The 20761-nt window shown below is 41.5% G+C and overlaps 1 protein-coding gene across 1 annotated transcript in view; it reads left to right on the top strand.

Moving 5' to 3' along the window:
- Window positions 1-16839, top strand: part of LOC128741831 (E3 ubiquitin-protein ligase MIB2) — a 90953-nt gene extending 74114 nt beyond the window's left edge. Inside the window, exons 5-7 of the mRNA XM_053837915.1 lie at window positions 5183-5484; window positions 5604-6258; window positions 13971-16839. Coding sequence (XP_053693890.1) covers window positions 5183-5484; window positions 5604-6258; window positions 13971-15948 — 2935 coding nt within the window. The 3' untranslated portion in view covers window positions 15949-16839. The remainder of the gene's footprint in view (window positions 1-5182; window positions 5485-5603; window positions 6259-13970) is intronic.
- Window positions 16840-20761: the final 3922 nt, after the last annotated feature.

Raw genomic sequence — 20761 nt, 5'->3', positions numbered from 1 at the left:
TCATTTTGTTGCCTTTTTGCCGTTTTTGTTGTATTTTCATTACCCTTTTGGCACCTTTTCTCGTCTTCCAGTTTTTTGCCAAGAGAACCAAAAACTGCCCCAAAAGACGATCTTCAAGACAGTGGTTTTGTAACCCAATCAGGGGAGTGAAATTGTCAAAATTTGGCGGACTAAACATCCATGGATGGCGACAACCCTGAAGTAGCCTTCGAAAATAACAGCTAGTAATAGTTGAATTATAGCTAATAGGCTGTGGTTAAATGCTTTCTGATTAGCTTCACTTGTTTTAAGATGAATCAATCAGTGAATAGGTACCAGATACCATGTCCCAACTACTGGGACATGTATGCAGGCTTCATTCTCGGTTTTTGCTCAGTAGAAGCTTATTTGACTACAGCGCCTCAACTAAACAGAATTGAAAAAGCAAAAGCAGGGCGATTGTGGAGCTAATTATTATCTACATTACTGTTGAAGAAAGTATAGTTCTATCTTTTGTATTTACGGTGCTATGGGGCTGCTACCCCGTTGGTAGCAAAAAGAGCGCTCATTTGGCTACCAACGGGATAGCAATTCTTCCTTCAACAATAGTGTAGATAATAATAAGCTCTACAATCGCCCTTTACACTACTTTTTCGAATTCTGTTTAGTTGAGGCGCTGTTGTCAAATGAGCATCTACTGAGCAAAAAACCGAGAGTAAAGCCTGAATGTATGTAGTTTGACAGTTGACACCCACACCACCCCTCTGGTTATCATTCATGGCAAAAGGGAAAGATATCGGACTTGCACTTCATATTTGCGCTGGACTTGCTTTGGCTTTGATGTTATTTGTAACCAATGACCCTTTTAAGGGCCAAATTAAATGCAGGTTAAAAATCAGAGGGGCTGTGTACAAGACACGACCGCATATATAGGTGACGCAGGACTACGTAAGTCTCTTTGAAGTGATAGTAGCATGTATCCATGCTTGTAATCATTCGATTCTTCATGTATACATGCTATATGCAACATATATACATGCTACATGCGTTGTATGTAACATTTATCAAAGTAGTAACATTGCATACGTTCAATTCTCAAAAGAATGTTGCTTTTGAAAACAATTTAACAAAATCAAGAACACAAACTATTGCTTTCCTGCTACCTTACTGAAATTAAAAATTGTTTTTAATACCCATGGTTCCCCACATTGAAGGGATTTTACCAATTCAATCCTATTTTATCAATAGCACATCTTTTCACTACACTTCTAATGAAACGGCAAGCATGCGTATTCATACAGAGTCGTATTATAACCGAACACTACAGCTGTAGCACATTTTTCCAACACAGATATCAAATTCGCCGAGGTTTAATCGTCTCGCAGTGAAGAATTTGCAATCTGTTGGGACAACGAATTTGTGTCATTTTTTCTAGCACACTTCCCTAACACAGACATCAAATTGGACTAGGTTTAATCGCGTTCGTAAGAAATCTGTTGGCACGAGGGGTCTTTGTCACTCTTTCTAGCGTACTTCCCAAGCAAGGACATCAAAATGGTCTAGGTTTAATCGCGGTGTTAAGAAATCTTGTTGAAATGAGGAAACTTTGTCACTTGTTTTGGCTTACTTCCCAAGCACAGATATCAAATTGGTATAGGTTTAGATCATCGTAAAGAATCTTCCAACCAATCACGAAGCGAGAATTCTGGTAAAACAAAGGTTCATTATTTTCAATTTTTCACTAGTTCAACATCAAGAGTCCATACTTTTCTTCATTTGGGTTAATTCTTAGAAGATTTTCCGATCGATTGGTGTAAGAATATTGAAAATCGATCGGAAAACTGCTGAGCTATTAGCGCTCAAAACCTTTCATTTTTCGTGACGCTCGCATTTTTCGATTTTTTGGAATGACACCCTATCTCAAAACTTGCCGTAAGACGTAGTCCTACGTCAAAATTTTTTTTCGTAATCTGCAGTGTATTTATAATTGCAAATTTACTTTCTTGTAAAAATGATTAGTTTATCGTACCTAAAACGCTAAATATATGCTACTTTTGTGGCGTTCCCTTCAAACTACTATGGTACAACACTGTGAAATTCCCTAAAACAATTGTTGGTGTTGCTGATGTATCGAAGAGATATTTTCAGATGAGAGAAAATTAAATTTTATCTTCAATTATTACTTGATGTTGAAGGCCACCAAGCCTGATTGTTGGCTGATATTCACATTTATCTTGAAACATTTACTAGAAGCTACTGATAATTGTATGCTTTCCGTGACGGCATTTTGGCTAATTTACTCACCAACAAGAAACGAGCGAAGATCTGAACCTTACGGGCGATTCCGTAACGCATCTGCTCACTGTTTTAATGAGCCAAGCTGGAGACGATAGATACGTATGAGCCAGAAATGCAGTCTGCAGACATAGGCCTACGTCACCCTTTCGTACAACCCTTAGGGCTGCATACCTTGTAGTTTTTATTAAATGTGGAGGAGCGTTTGGCGAGGAAGAATGGTAAACTGTTTGATACTACGAAACTTCGATGTGGGACCAGAAATATGTTGCGTAGTTTAATTGCTGAGTGGGACTCTAACCCACACTCTCTCGGTTTGCGCCCAAGTGTGGAATGATCGAAACTAGATGTGAGATTATCTCATATGTGGGGTGTAGTGTACAATTGAACTATATTGCTAAAACACTTGGGCGCAAACCGAGACAGTGTGAGTTAGAGTCCCAATCAGCAATTGAAATACGCAATATATTTTTGGCCCCACATCGAAGTTTCGCAGCATCATCCAGTCTACCATTTTACCACACCAAACGCTCCTCTACCTTTAATAGCAATTTATTGTCATTTATTTATTTATTTATTTATTTATTTATTTATTTATATCATATCATTTATCGTTTTTTATCGCGTTTTTGGTTGATCACTTTTTTTAGTTTTCAGCGGTTTTAATCGTATTTTTGATGTCTTTCGTCGTTTTTCAATGGGCTTTTCGCGTATCTCATGATCCTTTTGTCATTCTTACGTCGTCTTTTCATCGCCCATTTGCTATCTTTTTGTCGTTCTTTCGTCAGGGGGTCGTTTTTGTCATCTTTTCTTTGTGCTCATCGTTTTATTATCATTTCTTTGTCATATTTTCGTCATCTATTTCTATTTTTTTAGCGTCTGTTTTTGTTTTTTGTCGTTTTTGTCATCCTGTTGCTGTTTTGGCGTATTTTCGTCGTCTTTTCTTCGTTTTTTGTCATTTTTACCACCCTTTGTAGTTGTTTCGTCATGTTCTTCGTCTTTTCGTCATTTTTTTCTATGTATTGTCAATACAATAAAAATGTTGTCTTTGTACTGCCGTTTCGTTGTTTTGCTGTAGTAGGGTTTATTTCCAATTTCCGTCGTAGTAAGGAAAGCCACGCCAATTTTCATCATTTCTTAGGTGGATTTAATGAATACTCCAAAAGTTCTTGTGCTGATTTGACTCAAACACACTTACCTTCCGATCCGTGCACTTTGAATTCACTAAAAAGCGATTATTTTATTGAAATTACGCAACTGTTTTTATTTCTTAAATTCGTCGTACCGTTTTAAAATCCGTCCATCAAAATTTTTCATCGTCCGGATTACAAACTACAATAATGTTTACGAAGCTAGCGCGCATGTATTTGTGTAGGACGGCATGACAAATGTTATTCTGCAAAATTTCTGCAGGTCATGCAAGTTTTCCCGGCTGCAGAATAACGACAATGCGTTGCGTTATTTTCATTTTATGAATGACGGAAATTGAAACGACTAGTCGACATTTTCTTCTTCGTCGCACGTAAAAACGTAGGAAATTTGGCTGCTGGGAACTCTAATGAAAAAAAAGCATTTAAATAGATCTCAGCTCACTTTGATTGATCGCGTGTGATGGACAACAAACTAAAATATTGGGGAATAACTAATTTTGCATTCAGTGTCATAAAAATCGCTGATAGTTTTAATAATTTGTGTTAGTTAGGACGGGAATAGGCAATTACGACGAAGCTGCAACATACCCTACCCTACATATACATATCTCTTTGTTGTTTTTGTCGTGCTTTGTTGTTGTTGCTGTTTTAGTCTCTTTTCGTCATCTTTTCATGTTAATTATATTCACCGTATTTCCGTCAACTTTTCATCGAATTTCACTACCCTTTCATCACTTTTTCGTCAACTTTTCATCGCACTTTCGTTGTCGCTTAGAAAAAGTAAAGCTAAGCAAAGATCAACCTTATTCGCTTAACAATAGTGTCGCGCTATAGAAATCTTATAAAGAATTGTTGAAATGTGCAAAGAAATAGAAACGAAAACATTTTATTTTTCTCCCGTGCTCCAACTAGAAAAAAACATCACCCCGTGTGGCCATTGTGCCCCAGTCATTATGATTGTTAATTATGTTCAGATAAAAAGAAAGATTCTGGTAAATATACATATTTACGAAAATATTTATTGTTTTGAGCACTGTTTTCGAAAACTACGAAGTTAGTGACGGCTACTCGAACCATGAACAAACACGTCGGTCGCAGTTTAATGACCATTTTCTTGCGGCTTTCGGCGGAACAACACCAGCGCAATGCGCTGAAGGCTATAAATAGCATAACACATGGAAAGGGTCATCGTTGGGCAGTGTTATTTGTGCTTCATCTTGATTTTTTACTTCAATTAAAAAGGCTAATACAATCATGACACAGCATTTACCATGGCATATTTGACACAGGAACTCTATTTTCAATCTCAAAAGATATGATCGTTTTGATGTGGAATGTTATCTTAATATGATTAACTATCTAACCTGAAACTTGTTTACGATGATATTTATTGAGTCTGCTATTAGTGTAAAATAAACATCCGGTGCAGATTATCGTAAATTGCCGAAGGTCAACGTCGGGGAAGAAAGTTGGTTTACATCCATAACGTCGAATGTTTTCCGTCCGTCGAACGGGGTCTTGTTTATTATCTGCTGACTAACCTAATGTTATTTACACCTAGCGCATTATCTACAGTAGCAAAAAGAAGTTTGCGTTCCGCATCGCTGCCCCGTTAGCAGTTTATGATTTCATTCATATAGTGCGGGCGGTTTGCACCTTGAGCAATTTTCTCTTTCGTTAACTAGTGATTTCGGTTATGGTATTATGGATTTTCAATTTTCGCTCATTTGTTTCAAATTTTTTTTGTCCAACTGCAGTGTTCGTGTTCCGCCCCGAAAAGGTGCGATCAAGATACAGCTGAAAGGAATTTTCGTAGGAGCTCGAGTGGTTCGCGGTCCGGACTGGGAATGGAATAACCAAGACGGCGGACCGAACAAGACTGGGCGTGTTATGGAAATACGCGGCTGGGACAACGAATCGTGTCGAAGTGTAGCAAACGTATCTTGGGCTTCCGGGTCAACGAACGTGTACCGGTTAGGGCACAAAGGCAACGTGGATTTGCGATACGTTCAACCTGCAGTTGGAGGGTACTACTATAAGGATCATATGCCGGTTCTAGGTGAGATAACAGAATCCTTCTGCAACTGATTCGTAGATTAAAATAACAAGCTTCTACTAATAAATTTAGTTTGTTTAGTTTTCGTAAACATATGTTCTAACGCTATTTTATCTTTGTAGGACAAACTGAAGAGCAACAGCCGGTATCGCCACCGGTTCGTTCGCACTTCAACGTTGGCGATCGCGTTCAGGTGGCCATCCCGGAGGAAAGACTTATGGCGCTCCAACAGGGTCACGGAGGCTGGAATCCGCGGATGGCCGAGTATTTATCGAAGATTGGCATTGTACATAGGATCACGGACAAGGGTGACATTCGGGTGCAATACGAGGGATGCGCCAACCGTTGGACGTTTCATCCGGCGGCTCTGATTCGGATTTATAGTTTTAATGTGGGCGACATTGTTACCTTCATCACGGACGCAACCAAGATGCAGCAGCTGCAGAAAGGTCATGGTGAATGGGTTGAGACCATGCACAATGTGCTGGGAAAGTCCGGTAAGGTAATCAAGATCTACGGGGACGGCGACTTGAGAGTGCAACAGTGTGACGATGATTTGGCATGGACGGTAAATCCAAAGTGCGTGAAACTGGAACGTTCGTTAATCTCGCAGGCAACAGCAACGGAACGATCGAATAGTATGATGGATTTAAGCAATCAACGTACAAATGAGCACCACATGACGCCTCTGTCTGGTTTGTCCGGGACATCGGCTGCGGATCGGCTCGTGCGGGAAGCTGCCCAAGGAAACATGGAGTTCGTTCAGACCTATCTGAGGTGAGTTAATTTCCTTTCGGTATTTTACCAAATATCAAACTGTCATACCATAGTTAACCGTTTATAGAGCTTTCGTTGAAATGCATATATCCCCGGTGAAGCGCCACCTAAAATGCAGCGTAATTCACTGAAGCCAATTGCGAATTTCTTTACATTTCATTTTCCAAGTACATGGCAGTGAAACAGAACGTAAAGGTTATTTTAAATTTGCGAATGTAATAGCTTTAGCCGACCACTTGCCAATAGATACTTTCCTTGCTCATCTGTCCGTTGATGAGAAATTGCCTTTTTTAAGTTTGCAAAATAAAAAGCAAAAACTACCGAATAAATAGAGGCCTGCCAAAAATACCTTTGCCCGGAATCTTAATGTTTTAAAAGGAATGGTGATTAATTTCGTTAGCTCTAGTTTGAGCACCGCAAAGCTGAAAACAGCTCAAATACAAACACCTATAAAAAAGCACTATCGAATGAATTATGATGGTTTTGAAATGTGCAAAGCATGGTTTTATGTTCCATATATTAAACTTTAAACCCGGTTGTTTTGCCAGCATAAAATTTAATAACGGCAATCGACGACTGCTCGCGAAAATAATCGGCGAGTTCTCGCTATAAAAAGGACTATAATAGTAACGGCTGTTAGTGAAACGTAACGGGCATGTTTCGTTTGCCACACATTCTGTTGTGTGTCGAATAGAGTCCACTGGCAGGAGCGTAAAGTTTATTTGGATGTGCCGATGCATATATGCATCAAAAACTTGTTTTTTTTAATAATGTTCAAACTGGTGTCTTCCTAATGTGGAGTATTCTCTTGACATGATTGACTGTATCACAGAATCAGAAGCCTCACATACACTCGACCCATCTATGATTATCGTACACTATCGGAAGGCACAGGCTTATGTCCGTAGCGTAGAATATTGCTTGATTTTTTATCATCATTGCGATCGTAAATGTATTGTATTAATTTTTTAAGTTGGTCTTCCGAAACGAAAAGTTTCATAAACAAACAATAATAATATCATGTCTTTATGGCTGGGGATCGTCCTAGCTATTATAGTTGAGAATTTTTTTTTCGATGTCACTCGCTACCGTGAGAACTGGGCTGTTTGACACTGCTAACAACAGAGCCATCGAGCCCACCGTGAGTCATTATTAACAAACCTTATATTTATGAATACTTAATAGAGCAGTTTCATGTAAATTATGCAAATCATGGTGCGATATCCCTTAGGATTTCACCTGTCTAAAAATGTTCCACCAACGAACTCGGTTCATTGCTGTCCGTCTTCAATTTCTCGAGTGTCCCACAATTTCTAGGTCACTTGCATCACTTGGTCTAACCATCTAGTACACTGTGCACTTCTGCGTGTGGTACCAACCGGACTCGAGGTGAACATCATTTTTGCGGGCTTGTTGTCCGGCATTCTCACAACATGTCCCTCCCATTATAGCCTTTCAATTTTAGCGATTTTTTTGGAAACTGGGTTCGCCGAAAAGCTGCGTTAGCTCATGGTTCATCCTTCTCCTCCATACACCGTTCTCACATACCCCGCTAAAAATGGTCCTAAGCGCACGGCGTTTAAAAACGGTCAATGCTCCCAAGTTCCCGTCGAGCATACCGGTCTTATTAGCGTTTTGTACATACATACATACATACATACATACAGTACCAGTTTAGTTTACCAGATTTTAGGGTCTTGTGGAGTCCGTAGTAAGCACGACTTCCGGTAAGAATACGTCTGCGTAATTCTCTGCTGCAGTTGGTTTCCGCCATCATCAACAACCCGAGGAATATAAATTCGTCCACCACCTGGAAATCGTCTCCGTTGACCACACTATTGCCAATGCGAGTTCGATGGCGCTCGGTTCGTCCTGCTTCACGTTTCAGCTTGGTATATTGCTCAGCAACCGCCTGGAATGTCCTTCTGATAATGTCCTGACAATCGTCAGCGAAACAGATAAATTGGCTGAACTTATTGAAGTGCGTGCCCCGCATGTTGAAACCCGCACGTTTCATAACACCGTCTAGCGCGATGTTAAACAGTAGGCAGAAAATATCACCGCCTTGTCCAAGTCACCTGCGTGTTTCAAATGGGCCTGATATCGGGCCCGATATCTTCACACAGCACTGTATACCATTTATCGTGGCCCTTACAAGTCTTGTCAGTTTCTCGGAAAAAGTCGTTTTCGTTCATGCTGTTCCATAGTTCTTGACGGTCGATAATATCGTACGCTGCCTTGGAATTTATGAATTGGTGGTGCACAGAGACTTGGTATTCATGACAATTTTAGAGGACCTGTCGAGACACAAAGGTTTGGTCCGTTGTTGATCACCCGTCAACAAAATTTTCTTTAATGACTTTCCACGAATCTACTTGCCAGCGGTGGTGATACACGGCGAAAGATGATCTGAGATAGCACTTTTACAGGGGGCGTTGAGAATGGTGATTGCTCGATAGTTCTCACATTTAAACTTGTTACCCTTCGTGCATATTGGTCATATTATTCCTTCCTTCCAATCATCCGGTCGTCGTCATCGTCGTTAGCAGCCCAGAGCCGGGGTGGTTCGTAGTGTTTCATGCAGTCGTCTCCAACTCGATCTTAGGCCACTCGCCTCCAATTTCCAAGTCTCAGAAGCCGCTAGTCACTTTCGACCTGGTCGTGCCATCTGGCACGTCGAGCCCACCTATTCTTGGTACTGCTGGGGTTGTTGAAGAGAACTGTATTCGTCGCACTGTTGTCCAGCATCCTTACGATGTATTCGGCCTACCGTAGCTTTCCGACTTTCGCCAGATGCACGATGAGAATCTCTCTAAGCAGTGCATGTAGCTCGTGATTCATATGTCTGCGGCGTTCTCTGCTTTCAGCTTGTACTCCGCCAAATATCGCCCGCAATACCGTCCGCTCCAACACGGCAAGGCGAACTGTTCGAGCAGCACCCTGTCAACACCAGTGAGCGATAGTGCAGTACCGCCTACGAGTATCCATTCGTCGTTGTTTTGTCACCTACGTCGATGCCAAACATTTCGATTCGTATATGCTCAAATGCTCGTAGTGACTTGATTTACGGAGGTTGCCTAACTAGGGCCACCCTCATGACCGGCGCTTCCCTTAAGCAAAACAAGCAGCTGCTTGGAGCGCCACTTCGAGGGGGTGCCATTTCGCCTACATTAAAAAAAACTAGCATTAAATAAATAAGTAGGTAATATAAAACTTTCGTCCTTCTCCTTTAGCAGCATAAAGCCGGGAAGGCAAGTGATGTATCTAGAGTTACTCTCCGTTGTATTGGGTCCTGGGTTATTTGCCGCCAATTCGTTGAGTATCTCGATACAAGCCAATCGGCTTCAACCTGGTCGAGCCATCTAGTAAGTTGGGTCTCTCTATCTCTAAAGGCCTTCATAAACGTACGAACGATGTTGGCCGAAAATATTGGCGAATTCATGTTCGGGCAATACTTTCGTCTGTGTATGAGTGCCACGAACCAAACTAGCAAAAGAAGATATTGGGCTTGTCGCTCGACCTGAATAAGCTGCCAACATTTTATTCGTTTCCAACCCAACATATGCATACGTGTATGGGGCCCTTAAGACCGATGGAAGTCTAAGAGAACAGATTCACTGCACGGTCATCCGGCATTCTTGCGACGTGACCGACCGACCCATCGTACTCTGCCAACTTTCGACAAGTATACTTTGAGAATCATTCTAAGTAGAACCTGCAGTGCATGGTTGATACGCCTACGCCATTCTTTGCTTTCCGTTTGCGCTCCACCTCCTCCTGATGAAAATCTATTTGCAACAAAACATAACTATCAAAACACTCAGATAAACGTGGTGGGAAAGTGACATTGATGATATTAAATTATTTAGAAATTTTTCTGGAGAGATTTTCGAATCACTTCAGAATCCGCAATCAGCAGATTCATCTTTGATGAAGTAGCAAGGTATGAGGACGAAGTTTCTGAAGTAACAAGAAATATTAACCGAACTTTTTCGTTTTTGAAGGTTTATCATTCTAATATATGGGTTTCAAGAAATCGACAATTATTCAAAAGAAATGGCGGTTGACTGTGATCAGCGATGCGAAACCCACACTTGTGTGGGCTAATTTTCTCACACGCGTACTCGTTCTAATGAATACGCTGGCATAAGCATTCCTTTCGGACTCCCGCTCTTGTTTATTCATCCACTGCAACGACTTTTGCGCGTGTGTGTTTAGCTAACAGCCACGGTTGTCGCTCTCGCACGTCATTGCAGCCTGAGCAACTGATACCGATCACTCGCGAGGACTCGCACTCCCACCCGTGTGTAGAATCGAGGGCGTAAGATGAAGAAGAAAATAAAAAGTAATGCAACCTCTGTACCCCAGTGTGCCGTTAGCCCTCACGGGTAGCTGGCTACTCACGAGTTGTTTGCCTCGTGAGTGGTTATGCAGAAAGACGTTACGAGACTGTGCGTTTGCGAGTGTGTAGGTTGTAAAATATCTGCACACAGCAGCGCCGGCTGTTTTTCGTTTGTTCTGGGGGCGCCATTTTGAGAATTTGCGTGGAGCGACAAATTGGCTAGCGCCGGCCCTGGCCACGAGATGGAGCTGCTGTCTTATAGTTCCGCGACCACACTGTGTCTCGCCGATCGACGATCTCGACTCTGTTTTTGACGATCTATTATCAACTCCTTTGCGGGTAACGATCTAAAACGAACGAACTTCGATTCATTCTGGTATTGACGGAAACATGGCTTTGCCCGGATATCATAATTAGTGAAATATCTTCAGATTTCCATATTTTCGGAAGCGATCGAAGCGACTCTACAAGTGAAACATCGAAGGTCATCATCACGATTTGCAATAAGCCAAAACAACCTGTCATTCGTATTGAACTAGCACACCGTTCAATCTATGTAGTCAGTTTTTATCTCAGACCGCTATCTAGTCCTGCAATTTACAATGCTCATGCCAGACCCATCCAAAACGCATGTGACAAACTATCGACTTGCCAAATTACCTACTATTTATTTGGGCATCTTAGTAGAATACTTGGAACGATAAAAAAAAAGAAAACAAAAATTATTGATATCCTTTCATTCTACATGTCTTTCAATGATAAATACGTATTTCGGTCTCGACGTGAGACCTTCTTCATTTGCGATATTTTCGTAGCATTAGGTGACTATAACTTCCCTAACCTTCGCTTGCAGTTTGAAGACGATATCAATGGATACTTACCCACGAATGTGTCAACAGAGCAAGAAGTTGCGCTGATAGAATCAGTCTACAGACTCCACAGCTCCGATATTTACGGAATGAAGTCCGAAAAAATCTGTAGAAAACAGTAATGTTCATGTTTATGTTTATTTTATAAAATTCATCTGACAGTTGCGTCTTAATGAATAATCCCTTATTAATATCTGAACAGAACATTAAGTAAACGATCACGAAAAACATTAATTGGTACATTAAAATGAAAAATTTCAAAAACTTCATTAAAACGATTACATATTATACGTATTTGTTCGTGATCCTATGGCTTAAACCAAGAATTTGTTCCCTGCGGTTGAATCCCGTCGCCAAGTAGCTTCAATTTACGTATTCTTCGAAGGCTTTTGTCTTTGTTTCGCACACGTTTGTAATCGATAAACTTTCTTATCTTGGTTTTCTGAGTTGGATATTAGTTGAGTGGCTGGAATCATACCTCGTCGGACGGAAAGCTTTTGCTCAGGTTGACCATGAAACGTCAGCAACATTCATCGTCATTTCCGGAGTTCCTCAAGGGAGTGTGCTGGGCCCGCTTATTTTTATCCTGTACGTAAAGGAGCACGCGTATCGGCTGTCATCTGGAAAATTATTTTTCGCTGACGACCTCAACATGTTTCGGGTAATATCATCCGCCCTAGATTGTGCAGAATTGCAAAGCGATATTGATCAACTTTTGATGTGGCGTGATGAAAACGGCAAGACTGTAAACTTCAAGAAATGCAAGGTAATATCTTTTACTTGCTAACTAACTACTACTGAGTTCCCATACAAGATTAACTCGGTAGTGCTTGAGAGGGTAAATTATATACGTGACTTAGGTGTGATATTGGATAACAAACTGCGATTCAATGAGCATATTGCATTAACTGCTGCCAAGGATTTTTTCTTTTCTGGGTGCCGTTCGTCGCCATACAGCATTTATTACAGATGTCTATGCTCCTAACTCACTGTATGTGTTTTAAAAGTCTGTTGGTAATCTAACAGAGCGCCTAGATCCTTGAACAGAACAGGATTTTTCAGATGCCGTTAAGAAATCACATAGAACTTTTAGTCAGCACCATCTGGTAAACCTGTCGAGCATATCCTGTAGACGGAATCAATCATCTAACTTGCGGATAGCGAAGTATATCTTCAAATGATCTGTGTAGATCAGCACACATCCGTTTGGTAGGATCAGGGAGACATCATTGAAGAAGAGAGCGGATAGAAAAGGTCCTAAACTACTTCCTTGAGGAACGCGCACTGCGAAGTGAATGCTGCCGACTCAGCCGATCCGATGTTTACATATAGCTATCCCATAATTAATTATCCAGTACTCTAATAACCGGCTATGGCGGGCTCCGTAGTCGCAAGGTTACCGAGTCTGCTTTGACAAGCGAGTGGTCGTGGGTTCGAATCTTAGTAGGATCAAGCCATTCGATGTCAAGTGACTTTAGCATGGGTTTATTCTCAGGCCCCTCATTACCCTTCCTCCACGCTGAATTCTATATGGCCCCCCTTAAAGGCACTCTTGACAGAGCAAAAAGTAACTCTTATAGTTAAATGTACTGGTCACCCTCGCCAGGAATGGCAATAATTGGGATATTACTGGCATTGAGGAGCAAGGTGGGTAAAGTAGATCTAGCATTGAAGGAAGGGTAAACCCCACTACACGCAAGCATGCATAAAATTGAATAAGCATATCGCTCATTCAATAGCGATTATAGCAAAAAATGCAGTGCATGTTATGCAGCAAACACCCGGGCGATATCACAATACATCAACGATACTGGTCGCAGTGATGAGTCCAAGCAGAAAAAAAAACCGGCTGTGAACTTTGTCATTAAAGAAGAGTCAAGCCTTTAAGATCTTTATACTCCCAAGGCATGGGTATTTTTAAATACTGCTCCATATCAGAATAAGTACAAATTACTTATATTTCTCTCAAAAAATTGAAAAAAGTCAAAATAATCGTTTTTTAAATATTTTAATGTTGAGTTTTGTTGTGATCTTCGATAAATCATTTGATTTTTTTTGAATGTATATATTTCAAGTTTAGATATCAAACATTTTAGTGCAAAACATAATTTTCTAGAAATAAAACATTACTCCCATGCAAATACATAACGCCCTTTTTCAAAAACAATTCCTTCGAGTCAAATTGTTGCCAATATCTGTGACACGTGTATGCTTCCTCCTATCTAAAATGTAGGAAAAGTTTAATGGAAACCAGAAAGGTTTATCTACTTAAGGTGTCATGCTTGGTAGATTTCTCGGAAAATTATACAATTCATAAATGTTTTTGAATTTTGTTCCTGTTTAAGCTTTCACCTCATTCTAAAATTTACTCAGTGTTATTTTTTACCCAGAAATTTATACTGAGTCCTTTTATTTTCAATTTATTTATTGGAAATTCATCTGACATAAAATAGTCTACATTGAGTAAAGCTTATATCGCATTATTATTTTTGTCCTTTCAGTGCCAATGCGGAGGAAGTAGACTGCGTTAGTGGGGGCAAAACCTGCCTGCAGGTAGCCGCCCACCAAGGCCACGTGGACCTCGTGAAACATCTGCTGGCGCTGGGCGCCAACGTAAACGTGGTCGACAAGGAGGGCGACTCGACGCTGCACTATGCCGCCTTCGGTAACCAGCCGGAAGTGATGCGAATTCTGCTGCAAAACAATGCAAACATCGACGTGCTAAATTCGTCGCACTGTTCGGCGTTGCACATTTCGGCCCATAAGAAACCGCCCTACTGTGTCAAGGTGTTGCTGGAGTTCGGAGCGAATGTGAACGTGCAGGATGCGTACGGGGATACGGCGCTGCACGATGCGATCGGCAAAGAGAACACGGAGGTTGTGGAGCTGCTCTGCAATAGCTCGACGTTGGATTTGACTATTCGCAACAAACGAGGTTTCAATGCATTGCATCATGCTTCGCTTAAGGGGAACGTCCATGCTGCTAGGAATATAATCCGACTGGCGCGACAGCTAGTCAACGTGAGAAAGGATGATGGCTTCTCTGCCCTTCATTTAGCTGCGCTTAATGGGCACTCAAAAGTGGTGGAAGTTTTGGTGAAGGAAGGACAAGCTGATATTAATATTAGAAATAACAGGCGACAGACGCCCTTTTTATTGGCCGTTTCACAAGGTCACACGGCGGCAATTGAAAAGCTGGTAGAACTGAAATGCGATATCGCTGCCAAGGATGAGGATGGGGACAATGCGATGCATTTGTGCATCATTAAAAAAGCCAATCTAGTGCAGGAAGTATCCGCGACCGATTCGCCGAAAATTTTCGAAATGTATCAATCACTTGTGCCGGTGGTTAGTGAAAATCGACTTATGTATGCGTTGTTATGCTTTCTCGCAAAAGAGGGTTGCCCAGTGGATATAAACTATAAAGGGGCGCGAGTGTTGGATTGGATTCCTAGTCAACAGATCAAGGATATTATTATAGGTTATGAACGAAATAGAATAACTCGAGAGAAAGCAGCGGCCGCCGGACCGCCGGCTACAGATCGATCACTGAACAACTCTCGCGATGAGGAAGATGATCAGCCAGTGAATCAAGTCCAGTCGAATTTGGACACGATGACTTTAGTAGGCAATAATTTAGACGAAAATGAAGGTAACAATTTGCAGCCTGAAGGAGCGGCAAGTCCTGGAACAAGTGGACTTGGACAATCAAATCCTCCCACGCCGGCACGAAGAAATCGGGGACATAATCGAGAGACAACCGTTGGCACCCCTCCTCCGCCGGTTCCAAGTCATTCTCACAACAATGCTGCACTGGATGATGATTCTAAACGAATGAATATTGTAGAAGCAGTTGTATCATCGAATGAGCAACCCTCGCAACAACCAGCAGGTACTGTTACACCTTTAGATAGCCCAGCACGTTTCCAATCACCAAATCGAGCCTTATCGCCTACTGTGGTAGCAGGCGCTCCGGCGGAAACCGGCGGCACGTCAAATAAACATATCAGCCGACGGCAGTACTCGGATAAAAATTCATCCTGTTCTCCAGTGGCCATTCCTCCTTCCAATCCTAGCCCGCCAGTCATTAGTACCACACCTCAGGAATGCATCGTTTGTAACGAACAACTGCTCCTGATCGTATTCGAACCCTGTCAGCATCAAATTTCCTGTGAAGAGTGTGGCGTTCGAATGAAAAAATGTCTATCGTGTGGATTGTACATCGAACGACGTCTAACTGTAGGAGGAAAGCAGCTGTTGAATCCCAAGGATACTCGCCTACCATCGGCTGATCGACTTCGCTATCTCGAAAGTAAGATAATGGAGATTGAAGAGACGCACTGCTGTAGTATATGCATGGAACGTCGCCGGAACGTTGCTTTTCTCTGCGGACATGGGGCCTGCTCGAAGTGTGCTGAAACGCTCAAGATTTGTCACATGTGCCGGAAAACCATCACAAAGAAGATTAACCTCTATTAAGTGTTTAACATTTCTTCCCCAGCGAACTGAATATTCTAACTAGTTCGCTTAGTTACCAAATCATCTCTTTATTACTTTCTACTCTCCCAAATAATCTTTGCTTCATCAATGTATGTCGCTACGTCTATGAAACAAGTCCCGTTTTTAGATAGATCTTGCCTAATTCAATTACTCATATGAATAAACGTGCATGCGTTATTTTTCTCTTACAAAAATAATACGAGATTTACTCAGATATGAGCTTTTATTCATATGATTTTATTCTTCTGTATGCTAGGTATTAATAGGGAATCGATTTTGTCAAACCATGTACATAAACCGGTGTTCCAATTAAATATGTAATTGTATTTATGTACGCGTTCTTCCAAATATCTACCATGAAAGTAAAAGAGAGTTATTCTTTCTTGCGAAAGTGAAGCATACGCGCGAAGCTACACCTCCAATTTCCTCAGTCTCTTGATTGATGTTCTGCACACAAACTTACACGTTTTTAAGAATTGTTTTCATGTGCTAAAAGTATACCAACATACCTGTCTCTATTGTAAGTACCCGTTGCACACAAGCAAAGCACTGTGTTCTGCCATCGTTTTTTTGTTTATATTTATTAACTTACGACTATGTGTTTCAAAAGAGATGTTTGTTTAGTTTGGAAATTATAAATGTTATTATTTTGATTTGTACGATGCAGTTTTTCGAATGAAATCGTGAATGCGGCTGAGCTGAACGAACAAAAAATATTCTGCTTGGAAAAATTATACATTTTTAATATATATTGTCTTGTATATCAAAACACACAAACACGCGAACACATTACCATATTCGATTGTTATTATATAATAAAAAATATAATAAGAAATGTGAAAAGTTGTTTGTACGCACACCATACATGAAGCATAGACACATTAATAAACTGATATTTATTTCATTGTATATCACAAATAATAAATGATTTGTTTTATTTGTTCCATTTTCATCGACGGCTCTATCAAGTCCTGTTTTTGTTATTGCGTGAAGATCGGCCTGCTGTTTACTACCAGTTGTTGTTTGGTGATAAGAATATAAAGTTCTGTCAGCTGTTTAAAAAAAGGCATGCTAAATGCAGATGTTTAGGCGAGATCAATTTGTTTACCTCAAGCACAATTGGCTATCACTCAGTTAAAATAGTCGAAGTCCATCTTATCACCCTCCTGGCCCTTCTAATTGATTGTATCCAACGAAAGGAAAATTTATTTCTTATTTCCAAGACTTTTCCCATGCTAGTTTGCAGCCGTCAAGACGTACAAAAGAACCATAGATGGCGCAACCTGTAAGGTTTGTTCCCGATCACAAAGACGTTTGCTCATTCTGGCATGGCTAGGTTGCTGTTCTTTCCACATTTGCTTCCCTCTCTGGCGATATCTGCGGAATCTGAGGGATCTGGCAATTCAAATGACTCATCACATTTTACAGAAAGTAGTTCATTGCTAGATTACTGTGGACCGTACTAGATGGCTCGACAAGGCTGAATCCAACTTTCGTGTATCGAGACATTCAAGGAATTGGCCAGGACCGCGACAGTGGAGAGGAATTCTTGATACGGCAAGATGGCTGCTTGGCTGCTAGAAAAAGAAGACTCTGCAGCTAGAGATTGTAACAACTTCCCGATTCTCGGGACTCAACAGGCTGAGGGTTTACTTCAATAGGCGGCGGCAGAATATTTGAAAGAGTACGTTTTAGGCGATCAATTGTGTGATTGCACGATAATTTATCGATCATGATTTTTTGTAGATTGAGCACACAATAAATGATCCACCTCCCAAATATTGTTGCTGACAAAGAGTTTGCTCGGTAATTACAGGGAGCGGTAGGAAAAAAAGCACACCTAGCTGAATGTGGTGACTGGCGTAGCACCACGTTGCTCTGTATTAATCTTAAAGTACTCTGTAAGGTAATCCTTAACCCGATCCAGGGGAAAATCGACGATAGACGCTACTTTTCGGCGGCAGCAAGCTGGATTTCATGCTGGCTGATCATGTGTAGACTGTAGACCATATCACAATGCTCTGTACTATATTGGAGCAGATCAACGAATTCCAGGATTCTCTTCTGCTGGTATTCGTTGACTTCGAAAAACATCTGGGGTGCACTTAGGCGTAGAGGAGTTTTAGATAAGCTAGTCTATCTCATTGAGGCTCAGTGTGAGGCGTTCTCGTGTAAGGTTTTGCACAACGGCGTCTTGTCCGATCCTATAAGGGATACTACTGGTATGAGACAGGGCAGCATTTTATCACCGCCTTTGCTTCTCATTGTTAGGGATGAGATATTAGTTGGAGCAATTGATAGTAGACCAAATCGACTGCCTTGGAATCATCTAACGATGGACCAGCTAAATGACCTCGACCTAGCCGACGACATTGTCCTGCTTGCCCAACGCCTAAACGATACACAGAGCATATTAGATGATCTCTCCGAGAGCAGGTCTTTCAGTCAATGTAGCGAAAACGAAGTCTAGGTCTAAGAAACCTAATGGTAGTGAACACTGACAATCCCACCAACTTCACAGTAGCGGGACAACAAGTTGAGCACGTGGACGCCTTACAATATCTTGGTAGCCAGACAGCGCCCGATGGTGGTACCAAGATTGGTATTGCCACATGAGTCAGGAAGGCAAGAAGTGCCTTTGAAGGTCTACAAAACGTTTGGTATGCTTACGAAACGTGGTGCTTCTCAGCGGAGACAACGCAAAAACTGCAGGTTTATTAATCAGTGCCTCCGTTATATCATTCGTACCTAGCAGCCTGACAACTGGATATCCAAGAAGAAACTCCATCGTCGATGTCATCAACGGCCGATGGTAACAGAAATTCGTGAACGTATGTGGAAGTGGATCGGACACACCTTGAGGAAAGAAGCGAACGAAATCTGCAGACTCGATTGGAATCCGCAAGGACAGCGTAGAAGAGGCAGACCCAAAGGATTCTGGCTTCGCAGTTTAGCCAACGACATACGGGCTGTAGGAGGAGAACCTGTTCTGGCGACAAGTAAAAGCCATGGCGGGTAACCGTCGGCAGTAGAGATCTCTGATTTCATCCCTTTGTTCTTCTGGATCGGCAGACGTGGACACATAAGTAAGCAAATAAAAGCACAAAAAATGCGCAAATGTATAGTATTTTTTCAAACCCTGTTTTCAATTACTTTAAGCAATAATATCAACGTTTTCGAGTTCAGTTATCTTTATGTGATCCTTTCAAACAAAGTTACTCGATGTGCTTTCCATTTTTCCATTTCCATGACTTTCTCAAGATGAAGCTGGAAACTAGCATTACGCTTTACGAACATAGTCCATTGATATCGACTGCCATGAGCGCGCTATGACAGACTGCAGGGTCTTCACACTAAGGTGAGATGTTTTGCAGGCTTGTGCTTCAATATACGCCAAAATCGAAGCAAGTTAAGGTCCGGACCACGGCCTGGGAGTCACAAATCTTTCAACCAAAACTTCATATTTTCCATCAGCTATCGTTGGGACCGATTTGACGTGTGATATGACGCTCCATTCTGTTGTAGGACAACGTATTTATCCTCAGAGAAGTTGGTCTTCACCCAAATACCGTCCTTCAAAATACCGATATACACTTCGGTATTGATTTTACACCAACCTTTTTAAACCATAGGACGCCACCAAGCCAGACATCAAGAAACCTGCCACATGTTTGGTTTTGAACTTAAACATCACTTTCTCTGTGCGGCTGTTGGACACAGCATCGATGCTGAATAGCTGTTCGTCGGAGAGTCCTGCTCTTCTCATTTTTTCCTTCTTCAACATAGAAAGCAATCTCTTCGAACGAGTCACTCATAGTTCCTTTACCCGCCCTGTAACTAAGTGGCATTTCATTCTAGCTCTGAAAGTTGCGTTCAAGTTTTTTTTGACGATTCTTGGCTTGGCAAGTTTCCTTATAGAACGTACCGGCTTGCGAACAATCTTTGCACAAACCGATCTGATCATGTTTGGTGTACGTTTAAACTGCGAGCGTTCACTTCCCGGTTTCCGCTGCTTATGACTATGCTGGGGAGACTTTTTGATGGGATAAACTGTGGCCAATTAACATCCTACCACCTTGGCAATCTCCTTCGATATCTTCTGGGCAAGCAGCAAACTAGTAATCACTTCTTTGGCGTACATTTTCACAAATGGAGATTAGCTAGACTGAAAAACGGGACAAAAGAGAGGAAAAAACGGGATACAAATAAGAACAGAAAAAGAAGAAAATCGTGACAGTAAAGGAAAACATAGAGAGAAAAAATGAAAACAGATGACAAACGCAATAAAATGGAAAAGAAAAATAAACGTAACAGAAAGGATACAATAAGAGGAAGAACGCAACAAAGCAAAACCTGAGTGCTACATTCCGTTTTCCAAACTTGACCTTCTGTTTATATACGACAGACTTCGCAGCCAGCTGTTACAATGCAGGACGATTGCACGGCCAGTTGCTACGATCCTATTGACTCTAACAGCCTCTCCCAGTCGAGATTCGAACATACGACGACTGGATTATTAGGCCACCGTCTTACCTCGAAGGCAGCTGGGAGGCAACAACGCAACCCTGTTACTGTTACCCTGTTTTACGGTACTATTAAATTTTGATAGATCCTTTTTTCTGGATGAGCGCTGTTGACGAGGATGGTAGAGCAGCGGGTGTTAGGGGCGACTGGAGAGCATCAGCCCAAGACCGAGTAATGTGGAGATGGCTCCTGAATGCGGCATGGATTCGATAAGCGGATTGTCGCCGAAAAGTAAGTAAGATTCTTTTTTCATGAAAATGCTGAGTAA

Source organism: Sabethes cyaneus, chromosome 3, assembly GCF_943734655.1.
Source record: "Sabethes cyaneus chromosome 3, idSabCyanKW18_F2, whole genome shotgun sequence".
In the NCBI taxonomy this organism is placed as follows: domain Eukaryota; kingdom Metazoa; phylum Arthropoda; class Insecta; order Diptera; family Culicidae; genus Sabethes; species Sabethes cyaneus.
This window is presented reverse-complemented; position numbering and strand designations above follow the sequence as displayed.